The following is a 24245-nucleotide window of genomic DNA, read 5'->3' as shown; positions in this document are numbered from 1 at the left end:
AGCGGCAGATGCAAAAAGGTCAGGTCGTCCGAGGTCAGTGAAAGCTGCAGCGAACATTGTGGCTATCTAGGAAGACGTCGTGTGCTACCTAAATAAATCGTGTAAACGGCAATCCCATGAACTGCGGATTTCCAAAACTTCACTGTGTCAGATTATGAAAAAGGATGCGATTATAAAAACCATACAAAACCCAGGACCTTACAGTAACTGAAGGACAACATTCGTGGAGCAATCCTGAACATTCAGTTGGAAACACTGACATCAGTGATGGAGTGCGATGTGCAGTGGGCACAATTTTGTATGGATACCCATGGCGGTCACTGACTGGTTGTGATTTTCACAAAATAAATTGTGAACAATCTCCAAAGCGTGTTCATTCATTTCCATCTTATACAGTGTCCCGAAAAAATATACAACTTTTCATCTGCAAAGAGGATGGTCATAACATATATATTTTTAAAAGATATATGGCTGGATAGAAAGCTGAAAGGTTGAAGTTTATTGTACCAATGTCAAAATTGCCACCAAAATTTAAATTTTGGTATAGAATCGTCGTTTTCTTTCAGACCACATGTTCGACGTAGGCTCCACGTTGTCCGATCACCTGCAAACGCGTTGTCATGTTCTCCATCACTTTGGGAAACGTTGCCTGAGGAATGTTCTGGATTTCTCGGTGTATGTTTTCCTTCAGCTGATCAAGAGTCTGAGGCCTAGGGTTTCCATAGATCCTGTCCTTGAGATAACCCCACAAGAAGAAGTCTGGAGGAGTAAGGTCAGGGGAATACGGTGGCCACTCAACGTCTTCGTAGAGGGAGATAAAGCGGCGCTCATAATGTTGGTTGAGAAAATGCCTTGTTTCCCTGGCTGTATGGGGGCGGTGCCCCATCCTGCTGGAACCACGGGGTCCTCATCTGGATCAGGTTGTTTCTCCTACGGGCCTGAGTACGTAGTTCAGGCAGATAGAATTCCTGAATCATTTCGCGATAGTTCCTCTGTTTACCGTGCAAGTGCGTCCCTGGTCATCTTCAAAGAAGTATGGACCAATTATCCCATACCAACCAACCGCCACCCACATGGTGACTTTGAGAACAGATCGAGGCATAAGTTCAGTTGATGCATTACCAGGATTTTCAGTTTTTCAGTACCGAAAGTTTTGCTTGTTTTCCTCCCCGGACAAGTGAGCATGGCATTCGTCCGTCATGTGAAGTTTTTTGAGGAATTCTGCATCTTCCTCCAACTTTCCTGAGAATCAATTTGCAAAGTCTAGTCGTTTGCATTTTTGTTGATCAGAAAGTACCGTTTCCGTTTGAATTTTGTATTGAAAGGCATGAATGTCTTGGTGAAGGATCCTCTGAACGGTGCTCTGATGAATGTTTGTCTCGGCAGAAAGTCGTCGAATCGATTTTTTTGGACTCTGAACGACCGCCTGTCTCACCATTTCCACATTTTCTTCACTACGACCTGTCCTCTTCCGACCACTGTGACCCTTGTGAAGGTCACAGATGGTTCCCACATTGGTAAACTTTGTGATGGTGCACTTTACTGTCCGAGAGTTTGGTGCATGGCGCAAGTGGATACCGAAATGTCTCGAGTAAAGACGTTGCACCTGTATGACACTTTTCGTCTGGTGCCAAAGTTCAACAATTTTCATCCATTGTTGTACGGTCAGTCTTGGCATTTTTCTGGTGCTTGCTTGGTATCAAAATAAACTTCAGGGTCTCTGCAACAAGATATTTATTTTTAATGACAAAATTAATGCTTTTTAGGATCAAACAAAGCATTTTAAAAGTTGTATATTTTTTTGGGACACTATATATTCAGTACAACATTCTTATTTCCCACATTGCTGTTTGAAATACAGTCATGACTTTTGGCAGAGGCAGAGATGCAACCTGAAAGAGATTAGAGACTGTAAGGTGGTGGTAGGGGAGAGTGTAGCTCGACAGCATTGATTGGTGGTCTGTAGGATGATTGTGGAGGTGAGGTTGAGGAAGAGAATGAGGGCTGAACCAAGGACCAGATGGTGGAAGCGTAAGGAGGAAGACTGTTGCGTGGAATTTAGGGAGGAGGTGAGACAGGTGTTGGATGGGGGTAAAGAGGGGTGGGATGATTGGGCAACTACAGCAGAAGTGGTGAGGGAGATAGTGAGGAAGGTACTTGGTGTGACATCTGGACAGAGGAAGGAAGACAAGGAGACTTGGTGGTGGAACGAGGAAGTACAGGAAAGTATAAGGAAGAAGGGGTTGGTGAAAAAGAAGTGGGATAGCCAGAGAGATGAAGAAAGAAGGCAGGAGTACAAGGAGTGGCGGCGAAAGGCAAAGAGAGAGGTGGCAAAGGCTAAGGAAAAGGCATATAGCGAGCTGTATGAGAAGTTGGATACAAAAGAGGGGGAAAAGGATTTGTACCCATTGGCAAGACAGAGGGACCGAGCTGGGAAGGATGTGCTGCAGGTTGGGGTGATAAAGGACGCAAATGGGAATGTGCTGACAAGTGAGGAGAGTGTGTTGAGAAGGTGGATGGAGTACTTTGAGGAGCTGATGAATGAAGAAAATGAGATATATATATATATATATATATATATATATATATATATATATATATATATATATATATATATATATATATATATATATATATATATATATATATATATATATATATATATATATATATATATATATATATATTGAATCTGGAAGTGGGGTGGATCAGTAAGGATGAAGTGAGGACTGCTATGAAGAGTGGAAAGGTGGTTGGCCCAGATGATAAACCACTGGAGGCATGGAAATGTTTAGGAGAGATGGCAGTGGGGTTTTTAACCAGATTGTTGATTAAAATCTTGGAAGGTGAGAGGATGCCGGAGGAGTGGAGATTACGTGTACTGGTTCCGATTTTCAAGAACAAGGGTGATGTGCAGAGCTGTGGAAATTACAGAGGGATAAAGTTGTTAAGCCACACCATGAAGTTGTGGGAAAGAGTCGTGGAAGCTCGGTTGAGAGGAGAGGTGATGATTTGTGAGCAGCAATATGGGTTTATGCCAAGAAAGAGCACCACTGATGCGATGTTTGCTTTGAGAATATTGATGGAGAAGTATAGGGAAGGCCAGAAGGAGTTACATTGTATGTTTGTGGATTTAGAGAAAGCTTATGATAGGGTGCCAAGAGAGGAGTTGTGGTATTGTATGAGGAAGTCGGGAGTGTTGGAGAAGTATGTGAGGATCGTGCAGGATATGTATGAGGACAGTGTGACGGCGGTGAGGTGTGCGGTAGGAATGACGGACCGGTTTAAGGTAAAAGTGGGATTGCACCAAGGATCGACTCTGAGCCCTTTCCTGTTTGCAATGGTGATGGACAGGTTGACGGACGAGATCAGACTGGAGTCTCCATGGACTATGATGTTCGCGGATGACATCATGATCTGTAGGGAGAGTAGGGAGCAGGCTGAAGCGAGCCTCGAGAGGTGGAGGTACGGACTGGAGAGAAGGGGAATGATAGTCAATAGGAGTAAGACGGAGTTCATGTGCGTAAATGAGAGGGAGGGTGGTGGTATGGTGCTGTTGCAAGGAGTTGAGGTGGTGAAGATGGATGGGTTTAAATACTTGGGATCAACTGTCCAAAGTAACAGAGAGTGTGGGAGAGAAGTGACAAAGAGAGTGCAGGCAGGATGGAGTGGGTGGAGAAGAGTTGCAGGAGTGATTTGTGACAGAAGGGTAGCTGCAAGAGTGAAGGGGAAAGTATATAAGACGGTAGTGAGACGAGCTATGTTGTATGGTTTGGAGGCGGTGGCACTAACAATAAGACAGGAAGCGGAGCTGGAGGTGGCAGAGTTAAAGATGCTGCGATTCTCATTGGGAGTGACGAGGATGGACAGGATAAGGAATGAGTATATTAGAGGGACGGTGCAGGTAGGATGGTTTGGAGACAAAGTGAGAGAGGTGAGATTGAGATGGTTTGGACATGTGCACAGGAGGGAAGCGGAGTATATCGGGAGAAGGATGCTGAGGATGGAGCCGCCAGGTTGGAGAAGAGGAAGGCCAAATAAGAGGTTCATGGATGCGGTGAGGGCGGACATGCGGGTGGTTGGAGTGTCAATGGAAGATGTGGAGGATAGAGCGAAATGGTGATGGTTGATCCGCTGTGGCGACCCCTAACGGGAGCAGCCGAAAGAAGAAGAAGAAGAAGAAGAAGATAGTACCAGTCAAAAGTTTGGACACACCGACTCATTCAAGGGTTTTTCAATATTTTTTCTATTTTCTACATTGTAGAATAATAGTGAAAACATCAAAACCATGGAATATCACATGGAATTATGTAGTAACCAAAAAAGTGTGAAACAAATCAAAATATATTTTGTATTTTAGATTCTTCAAAGTAGCCACCCTTTGCCTTGATGACAGCTTTTTGCACACTCTTGGCATTCTCTCAACCAACTTCATGAGGTAGTCACGTGGAATGCTTTTCCATGAACATATGTGCCTTGTTAACAGCTAATTTGTGGAATTTCTTTACTTCTTAATGCGGTTGAGCCAATCAGTTGTGTTGTGACATGGTCGGGTTGATAAAAGGACCATTATTTAGTCTGTGCAGTAGTAGTCCAAATTATGGAAGGAGCAACTCAACAAAGCGAAGAGAAACGACAGTCCATTATTACTACAACACATGAATGTCGGTAAATCCGGAAAATTTCAAGAACTTTGAAAGTTCCTTCAAGTACAGTCACAAAAACCATCAAGCGTGATGATGAAACTGGCTCTAATAAGGACTGCCACAGGAAAGGAAGACCCAGAGTTACCTCTACTGTAGATGATAAGTTTATTAGAGTTACCAGCCTCAGAAATCGCCACTTGAATGGCTCAATCATACCAGAAAGCTGGCACTCATTTTGCCGACCTCTGAAGGATGACAGGCCAAGTTAACCCCACCTGGTATTAATTCAACAGCTGAGCGGGATTTGAACTCAGGACCCTTGGATCCAAAGCCCGCCAACCTAACCAATTAAGCCAACACCAGGCATACACAATCACCCAAAGTAAACCCAATTGAGATGGTTTGGGATGAGTTGGACTGCAGAGTGAAGGAAAGGCAGCCAACAAGTGCTCAGCATATGTGGGAACTCCTTAAAGATTGTTGGAAAAGCATTCCAGGTGACTACCTCATGAAGCTGGTTAAGAGAATGCCAAGAGTGTGCAAAGCTGTCATCAAGGCAAAGGGTGGCTACCTTGACAAATCAAAAATATAAAACTATATTTTTATTTGTTTAACACTTTTTTTGCTTACTACATAATTCCATTTGTGTTATTTCATAGTTTTGATGTCTTCACGGTTATTCCACAATGTAGAAAATAGTAAATTTTAAGAAAAACCTTTGAATGAGAAGGTGTGTCCAAACTTTCGACTGGTACTGTATGTGTGTGAAAACACACACGCGATCACATCTCTCACCTGTGGCTGGAGAGAAAAACCAATTAGCTCTCATCTAATCAATTACCCCAGGTGGCGAGGATTATAGATAAATGGACTCCAAAAGCGACACAAAGGTAAGTGCTTTACCTCAATAATCATAAAAATCACTTTCCCATTCTGGATACAAAAGGAACCTGAAAAAGAGCAATCAGAGATTGTAGACCCTCGCCAGGACTTGTTTTGTGTGGTGTTTGTGTACTGGTGTGTTATGTAGCCAATAAGAGACATAATTACAACTGCCACATTATATCTGCTAGCAGCGATGACTGGATACCCAGTCGTCCTGCTTTGATTGGACACCTGATCCTGACCCATGACGTTTATCAATTGATCAACTGAATTTAGAATGGAATTCAAATCAAATAAAATAGGTACAGTCCTGCATTGGAGTAATCAGCAAAAACCCGAACAAGCAAAAAGAAAAGATGAAGTAATCAGGAGGAACTTGGATAGGATTTGCATTTCAGCTGCTACTCCTCCACTTGGCACACTCAAACCCATCCACGCACAGCCACGCGAGCCTTATTCAAAAAAACAAAATAAAATAAAATCAAAAAGAACCCATATCATAAAATCTAATAATTCTGGCTACCAAACCATGCGTCTGATCAAGTTGAAATTTAAAACATGTATTCCCCATCATCACTAGATTATGCAAGTGAAGTTTCACATCGATTGATTAAGCAATTCCAGAGAAAAAAAAAAACATTATTTAAGATTTTTCTCCAATTCAATATGGCTGCCAAACCATGTGAACTATCAATTATTTCTTAACAAACTTGTGCACCCATGGCTTGGGGAACATTTGTGTGAAGTTTCCCCTCGACCTGTCCAGCAAATTCTGGAGAATAAGATTTAAAAAATATGTTTTAGGGTAAATCCATTGTGGCTGTCAAACCAAGTGACCTATGACATTATATGTGTGAACCTTTTGTTCGTTGTGGATCGGCGGTCATACGTGCAAAGTTTCACCTCGATCTTTTCAACCACTTCAGAGAAGAAACAAACAAACAAACAAACGGACCCAAATGCAATACCCTCTCCTTCAGTGAGGGTAATTATCATACCTTGTGAGTAGTGACTGCAGGAGACAACTTGCTGTGGGCTGAGGATGGGCTGCTGAGTATTGTTGGTAATTATTCTGAGACGAGATTCTAACATGGCCATGGAGGCAAAAGCATAACAACTGCCACATCCTCCTGCCGGACATAGCATGCAAAGATTAAAATAGGGAAACATCTTCATTCGATTCGTCAAGATTGGTAAACCAGTTCATATTTCCTCACTGGGAGCAAAATATCTTCTGCAATAAGCTTTCTTCCAAAACTACACTTACTGTCAGATCATGATCCTTTAAAGACATTTGTGTCAGAGTTGTTACGGCGAAAAACAGTCAGTAGTATCGATGTAAGATCATTGAAGGTCCACTGCCATTAAAAATTTTGCAAACGTTTTTTTTGGTACGATTATAAGGAATTGTAAGTAATATTCCAAGAACTGAACATGGTTTTTAAGTTTCAATGATTTCATTTTTGAGGCGTTAAAGTTTAAAAAAAATTAAATCTGTTCGGTACCACCCCCAAAAAATTCTGGACAGAACCCTCGACCATTGTGTAATCCATGTGACATCATCTCGGGAACGATTGTTTCGGTACCGCAAGGCATATTTATCTGTCCGATTATAAGGCTTCATGACAATTACTGGCTACAAAATCCGAATTATCGTACAGATGTCCATCGTAAATGCCGAGGGATTGGGTTCCTAGAGATCGTCAGTGTTAGTGAATTTGGTACGAGTTAACTATCGTTTCAATGGAAAATAAAGGGTGTCGTTGAGGGCCCCGTCCACAAGACCCCCGATTGTCCACATATGTACAGGAAGACACCAAGTCTTTGAGAGGTTCGATTTCAGAAGACCTCACTAAAATAGACACACGCAAATATGGTAACTGTTTATAGGTTTACCACTCATAGTACTGTATAACTGAGAAAGAATTTGAAATAATAAAAAAAAGGTAAGAGTTGGAGCAAAGAGAAGTGGAAGAGATGGAAGGCATGTGTCGAGTAAAGGAAATGATGAAGGGCTTGAGAAGATGGGGAAGGGGGTGGGGTGACAAAAATAATAATAATAAAAAAAAATCTGCCATTTTTAGAGAAGTTCTACGGAGAGACTCAGCTTCACGAACCCTTACCTTGGTCACGAATTGGTGACACAAAGTTCATCCCATTAACATCACGCCAGTCCCAGGTTTTTGGCAAGCTGCTTGTGAGTCGCTTCACATCCAGTGTTACTGGAGCAGACTGGGGAGGCCTGCGAGTAAAAATGTCACCATAATTACTTGTGAACAAGAAGAAAAAGTTGTAAAAATGAGCAAAAGCAGCCCAGGGAATTTTGGCGTCAAAAATGAGAACCTCTTACTCCAAGACCTCGACATGATCGATTAATTGATACAAGCTTGAACAGGATCACGAGAAGTATAACAAAATCGACAATATACTTTATAATCTCGAAATCAAATAACGCAACACGCAACTGGAACGACACGTGGTAGAGCGCATACCTCCACCAGGCTGAACAGTTATGATTATTATTTTTTGATACATGGTCTCGGCTCATGGAAGATCGAGAACACAGAACGGATCAGGACCAGACATAAAGGGAACAGCAGGGCAGAGGGAAAACGTAGATGTGACCGTTTTTACAGCCATTTTTCCCTGCTGTGCAGGGGTTTGGCTTTTTCTTGAGGCAATGTTTTATGGCCGGATGCCCTTCCTGACGCCAACTGGTCGCCTCTTACGACACACAGGGATATGGTACACCTATTCTAACCGGGGCATACACCGGGACCAGTACACTGGTACTCATTTCGCCGACCTCGGAAGGATGACAGGCTGAGTCAACCCCCTGGTGTATTAATTCAGTGGCCCAACGGGGCTTGAACTCAGGACCCTGGGATCCCAAGCCACAACCCTAACCACTAAGCCAACACCAGGCTTAGAGAAAACGTAGATGGAGATGGACAAACAAGGGATGCATGTAACAGTGAGGGGTACGGGAAAACGCAATCGGTGGACAACATGGATACATTAGCAAAAAATTTCGGGAGGGGTAGGGGTTGATTTAATGGGTGTAGAAAAGATCATGGTTCTGGATGGGGGATGATTTGAGATTGTGGTGAACTGTCGTCTTGAAGACTTGGAGGACAGAATGAGATCGAAGTGAGTGTGGCAAGTGGTTCCACAGGTGGGAAAAAGGAATAAATGAATGGAGGTGAGCAGTGGTTCTAGATTTAGGCAGCTTCACTAGGAGGGGGTTGCTGGTAGACAGCGGTCATCCTGCAGATACCTGGGGGAGGGGGGAGGGGACAAAGCATGGAGAGGGCTGAGGGCGCAAGACCAGAAATGAGGCAGAAGAAGACAGAGAGAAGACCGACATGTCAGCGATGGTGAAGTGATCGGCCCATAGACTCAGCTTTATCGTGAGAGATTCCAGTGATCTTGAAAGCCTTGGTTTCCACGCGTCAAGCTGAGCAAGATGTGAGGCAGGGGAGCCAGCCCAGAGGGGAGAGAAGTACTCCATCAAGCTGTGGATGAAAGCTTTGTCGGTGGATCGGAGCTCAGGTGTGCCAAGGAAAGACATTGCACAATGGAGGATGCCGAGTCGGCGTCTGGCTTTGGAGGCCAACTTTGAAATGTGGCTTGCTCAAGAGAGATCAGGCTCCAAGAGTTTGAGTGACTGAACCTATTTGAGAGGGTTGTTGAGAAAGTAGATGGGAGGATTTGCAGAATGGTCCTTTCCGAGAGACAGAGACAATTTCTCAGGATGGAAGGACATATTCCAAGTGTTTAACCAGTTTGTGATTTTGTCAACGTCTGATGAGAGGGAAGAAGATGCTGCCTGTCTCTCAGAAGGAGGAGAGATGACAGGGCAGAGTGTGGGATAATCTGCAAAGAAAAAGAGGATTTTCCAGAGTCAGTGAGATCATCAATGATTATTAAGAATAAGATGGGGCCTAGAACACTAGGGGTACCTTGGGGGTACTCCAGCCTTGATAAGGAGAGGAGAAGAAAAGGTTCCGTTGAGAGCCACACATTGGCTACGAGAGTTGAGGAAGTCAGGAATCCAAGAGTGCAGTTGGACCTGGATTCCATAGGCAGACAGTTGGAGAGCAGGGCAGGATGCCAAACTGTATCAAAAACTCGAGACACAGTATGTCAAAAGCGACGGCCCGTTCTCACGTCTGACATTGAAGACCTCCATCCATTGTTGGGATTGTAGAAGCAGCATGTCCAAGGTAGAGTGACCAGGTCTGAATCTGAATTGATGATGCGAATTGAGGCTTTTGGAGAAGAGGAAGGATTTGATGTCTGAAGCGATGATGGATTCCATAACCTTGCTGATGATTAGTAGAAGGCTGATTGGTCTGTAGTTGCAGGGATCTGTTTTTGCACCTTTTTTATGCAGGGCAGTATTGTTTGCTGATTTCCAAGCAGATAGCAGATGACCTTGAGCAAATGAGAGGGCGAATAGAACAGAGAGAGGGTGAGAAAGAGCAGCAGACCAGGTTTTATGGACACATGAACTGATGCCGTCCAGTTCGGCTGCAGTCAGATTCAAGGGTTGCCAGAAAAGTTTCCACTTCTCAGGTGCACAAGAAAAATAATTACCAGGAGCAGTTGGGTTTGACTAGGAAGGGTGGCTTTACGTTTTGTACCACACTGATCGGCCGGATCTGCATCCGGACCTAAACCAAACTCAAATCGGCTTGTTCTTGTCACCCCCCCAACTCATCCAGCAAGTTTTGTCAGAATCTTTGCACAAATTTTTGAAATATTGTGCAACATATCGTTTTTTGGATCTATCTCTCAATGGTGAAGAATTACCTAAACATTATTGGATCTGGATCTTCACCAAAATCTAATCAATTCTTCCTTATCACACACCCAAACCTGTCCAGAAAGTTTCGTCCAAATCTGTCCACAATCTTTTGAGATATCATGCTTTCTATCATTTTTGGCCCCATCTCTAAGAGGTTAAAAAAATCACTTAATTCTCAGATTCTCGATCAGATTCTGGTTCTTCACCCAAATCGAATCAATTAGTCCTTGTCACACATCCAACCTGTCGAGCCAATTTCGTCTAAATCTGTCCATGAAATTAAGTAAATATATTTTTGAAATAACCCAGAAAGACAAATATCCTATAAAGAAAGATATACCCATGGAAAGACAGATGGACAGACAGATAGGAGTGAAAACTTAACCTCTGTACACCTTCGGTGGTGGAGGTAATAACACAACACACAACATAACAATGCAAAACACACAACATAACAATGCAAAACACACACACACACACACACACACACACACACACACACACACACACACACACACACACACACACACACACACACACACACCTCATTTATTATTGTTGATTATCCCATATTTTGGTCAAAATGTTTTTTTTTTTTACTGAAGTACAATTTACTTTGGGAGGAGAGAAAGGGAAACTACATTAATAATTAGTTTGGCAACAATTTAAAATGATCAATAACTGTAATCATAACGTCTTCATCTGCTAGTTTCTTTTTAACTTTACATGTAAACTCTTGCATGACAATTTTTTTTTTTTTGGAAGGGGGGGGGGGCTGTGGAAGTGGGAACATTCATGCACCGTCCCATGGAGTAAGACTCTAATCTGTGTGTTGGTTATACAGCATCTCTTCTTGCATCCTTGTGGGTAATGATGGCCAATGCCTTGTTGATTATTGATATCTCATTGTAGGAAGCTGATATGCATGACTTGCTTCTTCTCCACCACAGACAGGTTAGTGATCAAGCTGGCCAGTCTCTATTGCCTCACTTCAGTACTCTGTTCCTCCTCAGCCACTCCCAGTGGTACATGGTCATGATGCTCTTCCTGATAAAACTCCCAAATCTAGGTTTACTTGTCACCTCTGCTCCTTTGACCCCTCACCTTATTTCAATAACCATCTCAGAGTTGGCGCGGTCAACTTAGTCACTCCACTCTTCAAAGATGGCGTTCCACTGACATCTCAGATAGTACCCTATGCCACCTATGACCTGTTCTCCACCCAGTTTCTCCAGTGGCTTTCTGAACATATCGATTCAAATTGTCTGCTTGCCCTGACTGATATGTCCCTTGTCCACCTTTTCCCTCTTCCCCACTCCTAAAGCCTAAGTCACATTTGCTTTACGGCTAGCATACGGCAGCTGTACCCCCCCCCCCTGAATTGACAGAAACGTGCGGTGGCCACTGAGTTTCTGTGGTGGCCTCAGGGTGGACCTACGCCGTATGGCTATATTTTACAGGCCATAGGGGTTGCCGTGGAATTATAGCGCGGAGTTATAACTTTTTTTCATTTCTACGTTCACCGTAGCAATTCGACAAGCCAAAAAAAAAAGAACTGGTAAAAAAAGAAAAAAACCCACTCGTTACCGTCCGTCTGGCTGCACGTTCACCTTAGGGCCCCCCTGCAGTCGCCTTGCGGGCACCTTGAGGCTACCTTGCGTCTGCCTTGAAAATTATATGGCCGCCGCAGGGCCCCCTTAAAGTCACCGTGCGACATCAAATCAAAGACCGTAAGGCAACCCCACGTTTTCGGTCTCCACAATTTCTAAATACCCCGTGTGGCTCCCCGAAAAATAAAAACATATGTGACTGCTACATTGTGTGACCTTGGAAATATTGCGGCCGCCCTATAATTGCTAGTGGCCGTAGATTTTGTAGACCCTACGGCCGCCGTGCCAAATGTGACTTGGGCCTAATGAACTGACTTCTCCTCGAGTCATTAAGGTCTTCCATGAGTCTGAAACTTTGTTGGTCAAATACAAGTCATCTTACCTCCATCTGGAGAAATTTTAATCAACATCCTTTAGTTTCATGACCATCATGAAAAGGAAATCTCAATTTTTATATGACATGCAAACCAAGAGTGTATTTTATGATGATTTTTTTTATCCACAAAACTTTTCACATGATTGAGGCCATGAATAATAGACAAAATAAACGATGCATTTTATCCACTAATGTTTGATAAGGGGTCGTGTAACACTACGGGGAAATGAAGCGAGAGTGACATCTCTGATAAAGGGCTAATGTTTGAAAACATCAATCACATCTCATGACTCAACATGTTAAGCCTACTTTAAAAACTTTCAGTTGATAAAATCCAAATTAAAAAATAGACTGGTGTGTTCAATTGGTCATATCTGCAGGCGGCCTTACGTGAGCAAACGTGACAATGAACCACCAGCTCGTTTCTCCAACATCTCCAGGGGCTTGTCATGATACTCAGGGTACTGGCGTGCCTTCCATTTTGTCTGAATCCGGTTAATTGCATTGACAATGTTGGGGTTGTTTTTAAACAACTGTCTTGGCACTCTGAAAAACAAAACATAGCAGAAAGTACCGTCATCAAAATCTGAATTCACGAACAGGAATTAAATATATTAAAATTCAAATTCAAAATCACGCTAATAATCATCGAATTTGCCGAATTGATATGACAGAATAATAAGAAAACTTTTAGGAACACTGTGTGGGTGTCGACTCTCTCAGTATATCAAGGACCGACTGTCCATGGCAACCGTTGAGTCCATCCTGCTTTATCGCAGTAAAGCATGGAACCTCACTGCGACCCATGAGAAAGGACTTGATGAACACGATACTCGACTTCTTTGCTCAGCTTTCAATATCCATTGGTCTGAACATCGGACAAATAAGGAGCTCTCTGGACCTCTTCTGAGGCTATCAATTAAAATTAGAAGACATCTCAGGATTGTTGGGCAAAGCTACCGCTGCAAAAACAAACCTGTTTCCAATCTTGTACTCAGAACACCTAAAAATGGAAGGCTGAAGCGAGGAAAACCAGCTCTCAACTACATCAGCATGTTGATTCGCTAAAGACAGCATTCTCTCCGAAAGGACTGTCTGGTAACCTTCCCTCACCCCTATCTACTTTCTTAACAACCCCTGAAATGAGAGCGAGAGAAGAACCTTCAGAGTTTAGGCTTTATTCCATTTGATTGGAGCCGCTTCTGTGGGCACACCGGGGAATACAGGTTCAGCTAGGAGTACATAAGCAGTAACGTATACATGTGTAATTAATCATCGCAGAATAAATCCGCGTAAGCACGGAGTTCGATATAATCTCCATTCTCACCAGTCAATGAGCACCTTCAGTCAACGAGCATCAAGTGAACAGCCGATGTAAATGGCAATGCCCCGGGGACAATCACCCCGTACCGCGGAGACCTCCCCTTATACGCGAGACGCACAACATGTGATCCCGCGTCATGTCCCTCAATTCACCTCAATTCACCACATTCTCCCCACCTTTAAAATGCAACTAGGGGCCCAACTTACGCACCATGATTGTTTTAGCACTATAGGAGTATACATTTCAAGCAACGCGGACTAATAGGTCTACAGAAGCATACATGCCAAGCAGTGATTATTTTGAGTTGTAGGAGCATGGAAATGAGCATCGATATATGATATAATGGGCATATAGGAGCATGAGCAGCGAGAATGCCGATAATCCCCTTTACAGATTGAGTCGTCGAGGGGGCCTTATTCGTCGACTTCTCCGGGAGTAAATGGCAGTTTCACTTGAGGGAGACTCCCGATCCTCTTGGTGAGCCTCGACTTGTGCCGGGGATGACTCCTCGATCGCTCTCGGGTGGAACGCGGCAGCCCCGTCGCCCGGTGGAGTTCCTGGGGGGGGAACACCTGGGGAGGGGATGTCAGAAGGAGGAGTGCCAGAAGGTGGTGTACCTGCGGGAGGAGTACCTGAGGGAGCCAGATGGCGAACCGACACAGTGGTCTCCCTGCCATCCGGGAGCCTGACATGAGCATACTCTGGATTAGTGTCAATGAGTTCGACCCCCTCCACCAGGGGTTCATACTTGCTTTGTCGGACCGGGCGTTTCATGAACACTGTACCGGGATGGGTCAGCCAGTTGGGCACCGTTTGACCGTCAACATAACGTCGCTGGTGAGTAAACATTCGTTCGTGAGGAGTTGCATTGGTGGACGTGCAGAGCAAAGAGCGTATGGAATTCAGAAGAGTAACCTCCCACCGCTCGGGGCCCAGTCCTCTCGATTTCAGCGCCAGAGTTACGGCTTTCCAAATAACTCCATTATACCTTTCCACCTGCCCGTTTCCCTGTGGGTTGTAACCCGTCGTTCGACTAGTTGCTATGCCGAGCTCTAGTAGGAATTGTTTTAGCCCGGCCGACATGAAACACGGCCCTCTGTCTGAATGTATGTACGAAGGTTTCCCAAACATAGCGAAGAGGTCAGAGAGACATCTCACGACAGTGCCCGAGGTCATATCCGAGCACGGAAATGCGAAAGGGAACCTTGAATATTCATCAACAACGGTGAATATGTATCTGTTGTCTGTCTCGGTCGGCAGGGGCCCTTTGAAGTCGATGTTTAGTCTCTCGAAGGGGGAAGTGGCCTTGATCAGTCTGCCAGATGCCGCGCCATAGAATCTGGGTTTTAGTTCAGCACAAACAGGGCATGAAGCATTCATTTGTTTAATATCTTCAACAGAATAGGGAAGATTTTGTCTGCGCACGAAATGTGCCATTCTGGTTACCCCTGGGTGGCAGAGAGACACGTGTAGGTCTTGCAAAGCCTGACTGATTGTTGCCGAACTGTAGACCCGAGAGAAGGTATCTGCAGCAGGGTTTTCCTTCCCGGGCCGGTAAACAATGTCGTAACTGTAGCAAGCTAGGTCTATCCGCCATCTCATAATTTTTTCATTCTTAATTTTCCCGTTATTTTTCCCATCAAACATGAATGCCACAGATCGTTGGTCCGTAACGAGCGTGAAGTGGTTTCCCAGTAAATAATGTCTCCATTTCCGCAGCGCTTCGACGATGGCGTACGCTTCCTTCTCTATCGCTGAGTGTCTCTGCTCGCTTCTAGAGAGAGTTCTCGAGAAGAACGCGACCGGCCGCCCAGACTGATTAAGTGTAGCAGCTATGGCGTGATCTGAAGCGTCGGTTTCCACCACAAAGGGCACCGAGCTATCGATCGATAAAACCACGGACTTACTGATATCATCCTTGAGGTTGTGGAAAGCTCTTACAACAGCGGCATCTGGTGGAAAGTTTTTGCAATGCACTAGGGGATGTATTTTCTCGGAGTATTGCGAAATCCATCTGGCATAGTAAGCGAACATCCCGATCACCCGGCGCATTGCCTGCAGGTCCTGAGGTGGGGGTCGCTCACGAAGTGGGCGCAATCGTTCAGGATCAGGCTTAATCGTGCCGTCGGCTATCGTGTAGCCGAGAAGGTCAATTGACCTTGCCGAGAATACGCATTTCTCGTAGTTGAGAGTCAGATTATATTTTCTAGCAATGCTCAAGAATTTGTCTAGATTCCTATCATGTTCCCCCTGATCCCTACCGCACACTGTGACATTGTCCACGTAAACAAAAGTGTCTTTGAGGTTTTCATCTGAGATGATGTCGTCCATAACCCGTTGGAAGCAAGCTACTCCATTCGTGACACCGAACGGAATCCTCCTGAATTGGTAGAGGCGCCTCCCTGCCTGGAATGCGGTGTAAGGTTTGTCTTCCTCTCGGATGGGAATTTGATGATAGGCGCTTCGCAAGTCGATGGTGCTGAATACCTTATAATTGGCCACGCGTTCGACTATCTCGTCTATGCGCGGCAGGGGGTAGGCATCGAGTTGGGTAAAGCGATTGACCGTTTGGGAATAATCGACAACCATTCGTTTCTTATGGTTCTGACTGCTGGTTACTAACACCTGTGCGCGCCATGGCGAATCGCTCGGTTCTATAATTCCTTCTTCCAGTAATCGCTTGATTTCTGAGGTGATGAAATTCATGTCAGCAGTGGTATATCGCCGCGATTTAATCGCTATCGGTTTGCAGACCGGCGACAAGTTAGCGAACAGCTGGGGGGACGTCACCTCCGCGGTGGTCAACGCATTTAAAATTAGACGAGGCTTGCTTCCTCCAAAGGGTATTTCGACGCTCGTGTGCTGCTTGAGGACATTATGACCCAGAATTACGTCTGCGCACAAATCACGAAGCACCAGTACCCTTACATCCCGATGCGTGTACCCTTTTACGTCCAATTCAACATTGCAGTACCCTCGTACGCGGGATTGTAGTGAGGTGGCGGCCATGCATACCGTATTGTCAGTCGGGTGGATTATCCATTTCCTGCCCTTCACTAGCGAGCTGTTGACGAAACTTTCAGAGCTACCGGTATCAATCAGTGCCTCAGCCATATGCCCGTTAATTCGTACGTTGATGATAGCCTTGGATAGATTCCCGGGGAGGCTGCAGTTAATTTATTTTGCGAGTAGAGAGCCGCAGAAGTGGGTTTATTTCTCCTTAGAGTAGATTTACATACCCTGGCATAATGCCCTTTCTTGTCGCAATTCATGCATGTGGCATCTCTGGCGGGACATTTTTGACGAGGGTGCCTTTTGTACCCACAAAAGAAGCATTTACCAACCGGAGCAGTTGCTGAGGAGTTTGACGTGGCCTGGGTATCCGGCTCCTCAGGTGTTTCTCCATCCCCTATGTCTGGCTGTGTCTGTGCCAGTGGGGTTCCTTGGGTTCCCATCGTAGCAGCGTTCATTAGCAGCATCGGTGTCCCAAATGACTCAGATTGCTGCTGAGCCGTATCCATCGCTCGTGCCTGATCGACTACCTTGTCAAGAGTGGGTTGCGCTTTCTCTAGTAAGCGTTGCCGTATTTGGGCTGATCTGAGTCCTTGGATGAATGCCTCCCGTGTGGCTTCCTTTCGGTGTTCCTCGGCGCTTACGGCCCGGAAGCTGCCATCTTTTCCCAGCTGATTCAGAGCTTGCAGGAACTGATCGATTGTCTCCCCGGCTGCTTGCTTGCGTGTGTTGAGAAGATGTTGTATGTATACCTCGTTCTTGGGCTTCACGTAGAGCGCTTGCAGCATGTCGATCGCTGCTTCGTAAGTGTCGCACGCCGAGAAGAGCCTGTATACGCCGGGCGAGACATGATTCACGAGAGCGGCAAATTTGTCAGCTCCCTCCTCGATGATGGTCAGATAGTGTGAGAAGGAACAGAACCAATGCGACCATTTCATTTCTGCATCAGTCGCGTTTGGGTCTGCGTCGAACCTCTCTGGTTTGTAGATCTTGTCCATCGTTGGTTGAGAGAGCCGAGAAAACCAAATGGAATAAATTGAAATGAGAGCGAGAGAAGAACCTTCAGAGTTTAGGCTTTATTCCATTTGATTGGAGCCGCTTCTGTGGGCACACCGGGGAATACAGGTTCAGCTAGGAGTACATAAGCAGTAACGTATACATGTGCGATTTAATCATTGCAGACTAAATCCGCGTAAGCACAGAGTTCGATATAATCTCCATTCTCACCAGTCAATGAGCACCTTCAGTCAACGAGCATCAAGTGAACAGCCGATGTAAATGGCAATGCCCCGGGGACAATCACCCTGCACCGCGGAGACCTCCCCTTATACGCGAGACGCACAACATGTGATCCCGCGTCATGTCCCTCAATTCACCTCAATTCACCTCAATTCACCACAACCCCCCTCAGGAAGTTCAGTCATTCAAACTGCTGTGTCTCCCGATCAGCCATGATCTTTCTTGGGCAAACCACATTTCAAAGTTGGCTTCTAAAGCCAACAGCTGACCAGGCATCCTCCATTATGCAAAGACCTTCCTTGGCACATCTGAATTCCTATCCACATACAAGGCCTTCATCCGCAGCTTGATGGAGTACTGCTCTCCCCTTTGGGCTGGCTCCGCTGCCTCACATCTTACTCAGCTTAACATCATGGAAAGCAAGGTCTTCAAGATTAGTGGGAATCTTCCGCGATGAAGCTGAGCCTACAGTCCAATCACTTTCGCATTGCAGACAGGTACGTGGTCACTCTGTCTTCTACCGCCTCCTTTTTAGTCTTGTATGCTCTCCTCATTCTGCCCCCCCAACCCCCCCCCACCACACCGAGGTTCCTGGAGAGTGAACATGGTCCACCATCAACCCCCTTCCGGTGAAACTCCCAAAATCAAATATCACTGCTCACCGACATTCATTTGTTCCTATTTTTTTTCCCCATTTGTGAAACCAACTTCCACATTCTCTTCAATCTCGCTCTCCCCTCCAGGTTGTCAAGACAACTGTTCACCACTATCTCATGTCATCCCTCACCAAAAACCATGATCTTTTCTACGCCCATTATCCCCACCCTCAAAGCCCTCCTCGTTCCAAATTTCTAGTTTTTCCTTCCTGAAAGCTTCCTTCTGTATCCATCTTGTCAACCCCACGGGTTCCTCCCCTACCCCTCCTTCTTCCCCCTGCCATAGTTTTGTTCAAGTCTCCCTCAATTTTGTCCTTCAACTCAGCTGGTAGTGCCCCCTCCCCCCCACCCCCCTATCTCCGTGTGCTGCTGCTTTGTTTTGTTTTGAGGATACATGAGCTGATGCCGTCCGGTCCAGTGGCAGAATCAGAGTCAAGGGTTAACTTCACTTTCTCAGGTGCAAAACATAGAGCCCAGGAGCCGTTTGGAGCAAATAGGTAGGGTGGGTACAGAAAGAGAGAGAGGCAAGGAACACAAGGAACACAAGATTTGGAAGCAAAAGGAATTGAGGCATTCGGCTTTCTCCTGAGCGGAGTCAGCTGTGGTGCCATTTGAAGTGTGGGAAGGGGTGGAGGGGCAGCATACACCAGAGACAGATTTAACAAGGCACCACCAGGTTTTAGAGGAGGGAGACAAGTTTGAAAGTTCAATCTTGATGTTGGATAGATATTGTTTTTGGTTCTCCTGAGAGTGGACACAAACTTGGTGCAGGCTTTTTGGAATGCAATGAGATTGCCTTCGGTCGTGTTAGCTTTCCAGGAAGATAAGGCAAGTTGTTTCAGAGCATCCACTTCACCACAGGGTTCGGTGTACCATGGGCGGGAAGAAGGGTAGGATAACTGAAAACGAGATGGGATGAGTCCGTGCGCAATACACAAAATATTATTTTGCGTAAATACACCTAATATTCACATTTAAATCAATTTTTCACAAACGTCAGTTATCAACTGCAATGATCAATTACATCGTTTCATAGATTGTGACCGAGATGTGCATTTATTATCTTGCAGTTGTCAGTTAATAATGAATAATAATTAAAGCCGAATTGATCCTTCATCAATTACCAAGGCACAATGTCTTCTGGTTGACAAATGTGGACAGCATACTCTACTTCAGAACAAAAAGCTATGTATTGTCCAAAAACAAAACAAAAAACAAACCTTTTTGAAGAATGGTGGATGAAGACGAGAGGAGTTTTATTTGCTGGTGGATCTATGCGTTGCCCGTAGAAACAGCCCCACTGTCGATCCAAGACATCGTGTACCCATCCTGGTGTGGCCTTATCACAGTAGCTGATGACTGTCCCATTGCTTTCTGAGAACTGTCATTAGAAACAAGGCCATTAAGTACCTGTAAGAACATCATTTTATCAACATAAACGGCTATGAAGATAGAGATGAGATCAATGTAATTTGTAGGTGAGAAGCACTCACTCAATGATACCAGTTCTCTGCAAACCAAAAGGTGAATAATGTGAACGTGAAATGTAATGGTGATTGATTGGTTGCTAAGGATGCTCAGATACTATCCAAAGGTTGGAAGTTTAAAAATTCAGCAGAAGACAGGAAGATGAGTGTATTAGGATTTGAAGGTTCCAAAACCCAAACAAGTCTCAGGAACAATTACCATGGCACCATCTCATAGTCAGTAAAAAAAAAAAAAAAAAAAAACCCCATCTGGTTCACCAATATCCTTCATGGTGGGGGTAATTCGTCTGTCCAGTCTGGTCTGTACATGTGACTTCAGTCAACACATTGTGACCGACTCTTGATGTCCACAGGACAACTTGGGATGAGCAGTACAATGCTGGCTAAGAAATGGTAGAGCCACCAAAATTTCCACCAATGGGAAAAATAATAATAACACTGCAATGAAACACCTTTGGAATCTATCAAAATATTCAGATCCCACTTCTTCACTCAACATTAATCTACAACAGAGGTGTTTCAGTTATCAAGTTTGCTAGCACTTGCCAAGCCAGCCATTCCTTATCAACGCTTTTGAATGGAGTGCTTGCTTGAGTGCTTGAGCCACTTGGTGAGCGCTCTAAAATAAACTTGGTAACTGAACACACCCCAGATATTAAAAAAAAACAAAACTTTTTCTTGGTGATTTATGTAAAGGTGCTGTCGCACCTTGACGATTTAGCCAGCAATGGCAACGTATAAAAATGTATGTAAAACGTTGGCGTACGCTGAAATTTTGATGGTTTTTAAAAGTTTTGGTCGTATTCATAACGTGTTGGTCGTATGCATAACATATTTAGTCCGGGAGCCAACCGATCAAAATTAAAAAAAAAATGCCCGGTCTGCTATAAAATTTTTGTGTTGATTTTCATAAAGAGACACCCTTTGAGTATATGAAAACCAATGTTGGCAATGGTGAAACTCTTGCGCAACAACACAGTCAACACTTTTGCGAGCCCCCTCTGATAACAAAATGTTGGCAAAAGCGAAGATGTAGGATGGGGGTATGGGTAATTCATATTGTCCTAAAATCATAACCACTAAACCTATATACACAAATGACCCCTCATATTAAAGAGGAGTTCATTTCCTATATCACAATTGGTGTAGATTTAACCTACCTACAATTGACAAGGTTATATGTCAAACAACAAAAGATTTATGCAACTCAGAAATGCTTGACTATCAATGGGGTCAGGAACAAGAACATACTTTTACATGCCATGGTTTTAAGGAAGATAAAATTAGAAATGGATTAACACAATATTGTGACATGAAACATCCTCTTCAGAGGAAGAGTCACTCTCTGAAACAACTCCACCACATGAACCTCTCTGACCAAGGCATATGCATGTCACTCAGCAAGGCACAGCAGCCTTTTTGCATGAACATCGTTTCAGACATTTGGATAATTTGCACATGCAAGACACAGTTTTGTCTATGTTTGGCTTGGCTGGCTTAGACATGAGAATTGGGACCAGTTTTCCATTGATAAGGGTTCTGCCAAATGTTGTGGCTGGGGGAAGTGCTCGGTCACTGAGATGTGCACGTCTATACAGAAGCAATTGATACAATGCTCTTGAAACAAGGAAGTAAAACGCATCTTCTGTTGCTGGCAGTGACCTAAGGTCTAATTTTGAAGAGACAAACATATGCTGCCTGAGGGTATCCAAACAGCTGAACCCTTTTTGGCCATGCAGAGCAGTCCAGTATACTCTGGCCTCATCAATGACACATTCTGTTGCTGCCATTTCACTATCTCTTCCAAAATCAACAAGGTGGGGAAGGTTTCCTATCAGTCCCAGAGAAACCTGTGCCGCTCTTCTTTTCACAGGAACACAGGCATCATCCCAACTGACTGGAAGAGGGGCCTTGTTGTCCCTCTCTGGAAAGGGAAGGGTGATCGCCAAGACTGCAACAACTACCGAGGGGTGACGCTGCTCTCAGTGCCGGGCAAGGTCTTTGCTCGGATAATTCTTGATAGGGTTCGCCACCATCTGCTTGAGCACCAGCGTCCAGAACAGTCAGGCTTTACACCAAAGAGGTCAACGATTGACCGTATCCTTGCACTTCGTGTCCTCACCGAACGCAGACGAGAGTTTCGGCAGGGGCTGCTTGCAGCCTATGTTGATCTCTGTAAAGCGTTCGATTCAGTGAATCGGGATGTCCTCTGGAGAATTCTTGGTCTTCGTGGGGTGCCACCGAAACTGATCAATCTGATGTCTGAACTCTACTCTGGTACTGAGAGTGCTGTGGAGTGTGGTGGTACCATCTCTGACTTATTTCCAGTTGTTACTGGAGTTCGTCAGGGATGTGTACTTGCCCCCACACTTTTCAGCACTTGTATGGACTGGATTTTAGGGAGGATGTCGGAGAGATAAAGTTGCGGTGCATCGTTTGGCAATGTCAAGATCTCGGACCTTGATTTTGCAGATGATGCAGTCATCTTTGCGGAGACTTTAGACATCCTCTTGGGGGCCCTCGAGGTGCTGAATGAGGAGTCGGAGCCGTTGGGATTACGGATTTCTTGGGTCAAAACTAAGATCCAGGCTTTCGGTGACATCTTGGATGCTGCTGTCCTGTCTGTGTCTGTTTGTGGTGAGGATGTTGAGGTCGTGGATAGATTCACTTACCTTGGCAGTGATATTCATGTCTCCGCAGGTTGTGAGCCGGAGGTCAATAGACGTCTGGGTCGGGCCTGGGGAGTCATGGATTTACTGGATCATGGGGTGTGGCGCTGCCGGTACCTGTGCGGGAGGACGAAAGTCCGAGTCTTCAGGTCCTTGGTACTTCCAGTCTTGCTCTATGGGTGCGAGACTTGGACTTTGACCAAGGATCTGAGACGGAGACTTAATTCCTTTGGTACCAGGTCTCTTCGAAGAATCCTTGGCTATCGCTGGTCGGATTTTGTGTCCAACGAGCGGTTGCTGAGAGAGACTCGGATGAGATTTGTTACCTGCATAGTCCGTGAGCGTCAGCTGCGGCTGTATGGACATGTGGCTCGTTTTCCTGACGCTGATCCTGCTCACCAGATTCTCTCAGCGAGGGAGTCTCATGAGTGGAGGAGGCCAGTGGGCCGACCACGTGCCTCATGGTTGCAGCAGGTTGACCATCATCTCAAGGAGATGGGGATGGGCCTGGCATCTGCCTGGGGGATGGCCAGACGGAGGCCCCTGGAGTACCGGCGGAAAGTGGACGCAGCGACGCGCTGTTCTGGCACATGCTCCCATACCTGACCTGACCTCTTCTTTTCCCCTTCTGAATGAGTAGCTCACTGTGTCACATCCACACAACACATATGTGCACAGAAGTGTGGCTGCGACATCAAGAGGATTTTCTGGTACTTCTTGCTCAACACTTCTACCAGCTCATGAATAGGTAGGTATTGATTCTGCCGTTGTATCCAGAGTTCTTGCAATGTGTTCAAGCAGCAGAAGTGATATATACACAGCATAATTATGTCTGTATCTGTTGCATGCACAACAGCTCAATGGTGATCAGGATATTCCACACAATATGCAAGATGAGCAATAATCCTTGTGTCTGCCTCTTCATGTTCTTCACAAGGTAAGTCCAGAACTGAACTTGATGCTGATGTGATGGAAAGAGTGTGACCTTTGTTTTCCATCATACCACCAAGAATGATGGTCACTCCATCCGGAATAGCTTCAGGACTCTCACAAAGGGAAGTGCCAATGAAGTTCTGAAGATTTCCTTTATTTCTTGGATTCTTCATGAGTAAATTCCAGTCCGGAATTTCTAGACTCTTGGATGGTGAGAATTGTCTTGCCTGGTCTGTCTGGTTTCTCCTCTGCTGCTCATGACCCTTCAAAGTATGGCTATCATCAAAATCATCCTGATCACCAATGATGTTGACACAGTTGCACATTTCAGGTTTGAACTGAAGGAGCTTGCGAAGATACAGCTGGGGAAGTTCACCAAATGTTTTTGCACCCATTTTTTGGTATTTATTTACAAATGCCATTGTGTCTACCAGATAAACTGTGTATAGGTCACTCTGTGGTAATGATGGCAGCTGTAAAACAACATCCTGCTCAGCTTCAGCAATTAGCACTGCCACGAAATCAGACTTGTTGCCTTTGCGCATTACAAACCCCTGTGCTAAGCGTGGATCAACCTCAAACAGGGATGATGGATAGT

The 24245-nt window shown here is 45.0% G+C and overlaps 1 protein-coding gene across 1 annotated transcript in view; it reads right to left on the bottom strand.

Annotated features, from left to right (window-relative positions):
* The window catches only part of LOC147014753 (dipeptidyl peptidase 1-like), a 37617-nt gene that overhangs the window by 3557 nt on the left and 9815 nt on the right, over positions 1 to 24245 (bottom strand). Inside the window, exons 4-7 of the mRNA XM_085852982.1 lie at positions 19779 to 19939; positions 12718 to 12873; positions 7655 to 7773; positions 6530 to 6661 (exon numbers count right to left, since the gene is read on the bottom strand). Of these exons, the coding sequence (XP_085709108.1) occupies positions 6530 to 6661; positions 7655 to 7773; positions 12718 to 12873; positions 19779 to 19939 (568 nt within the window). The remainder of the gene's footprint in view (positions 1 to 6529; positions 6662 to 7654; positions 7774 to 12717; positions 12874 to 19778; positions 19940 to 24245) is intronic.

This window comes from Eptatretus burgeri, chromosome 13 (genome assembly GCF_056783735.1).
Source record: "Eptatretus burgeri isolate ZD-2024b chromosome 13, Ebu_testis_v1, whole genome shotgun sequence".
NCBI lineage: Eukaryota > Metazoa > Chordata > Myxini > Myxiniformes > Myxinidae > Eptatretus > Eptatretus burgeri.
This window is presented reverse-complemented; position numbering and strand designations above follow the sequence as displayed.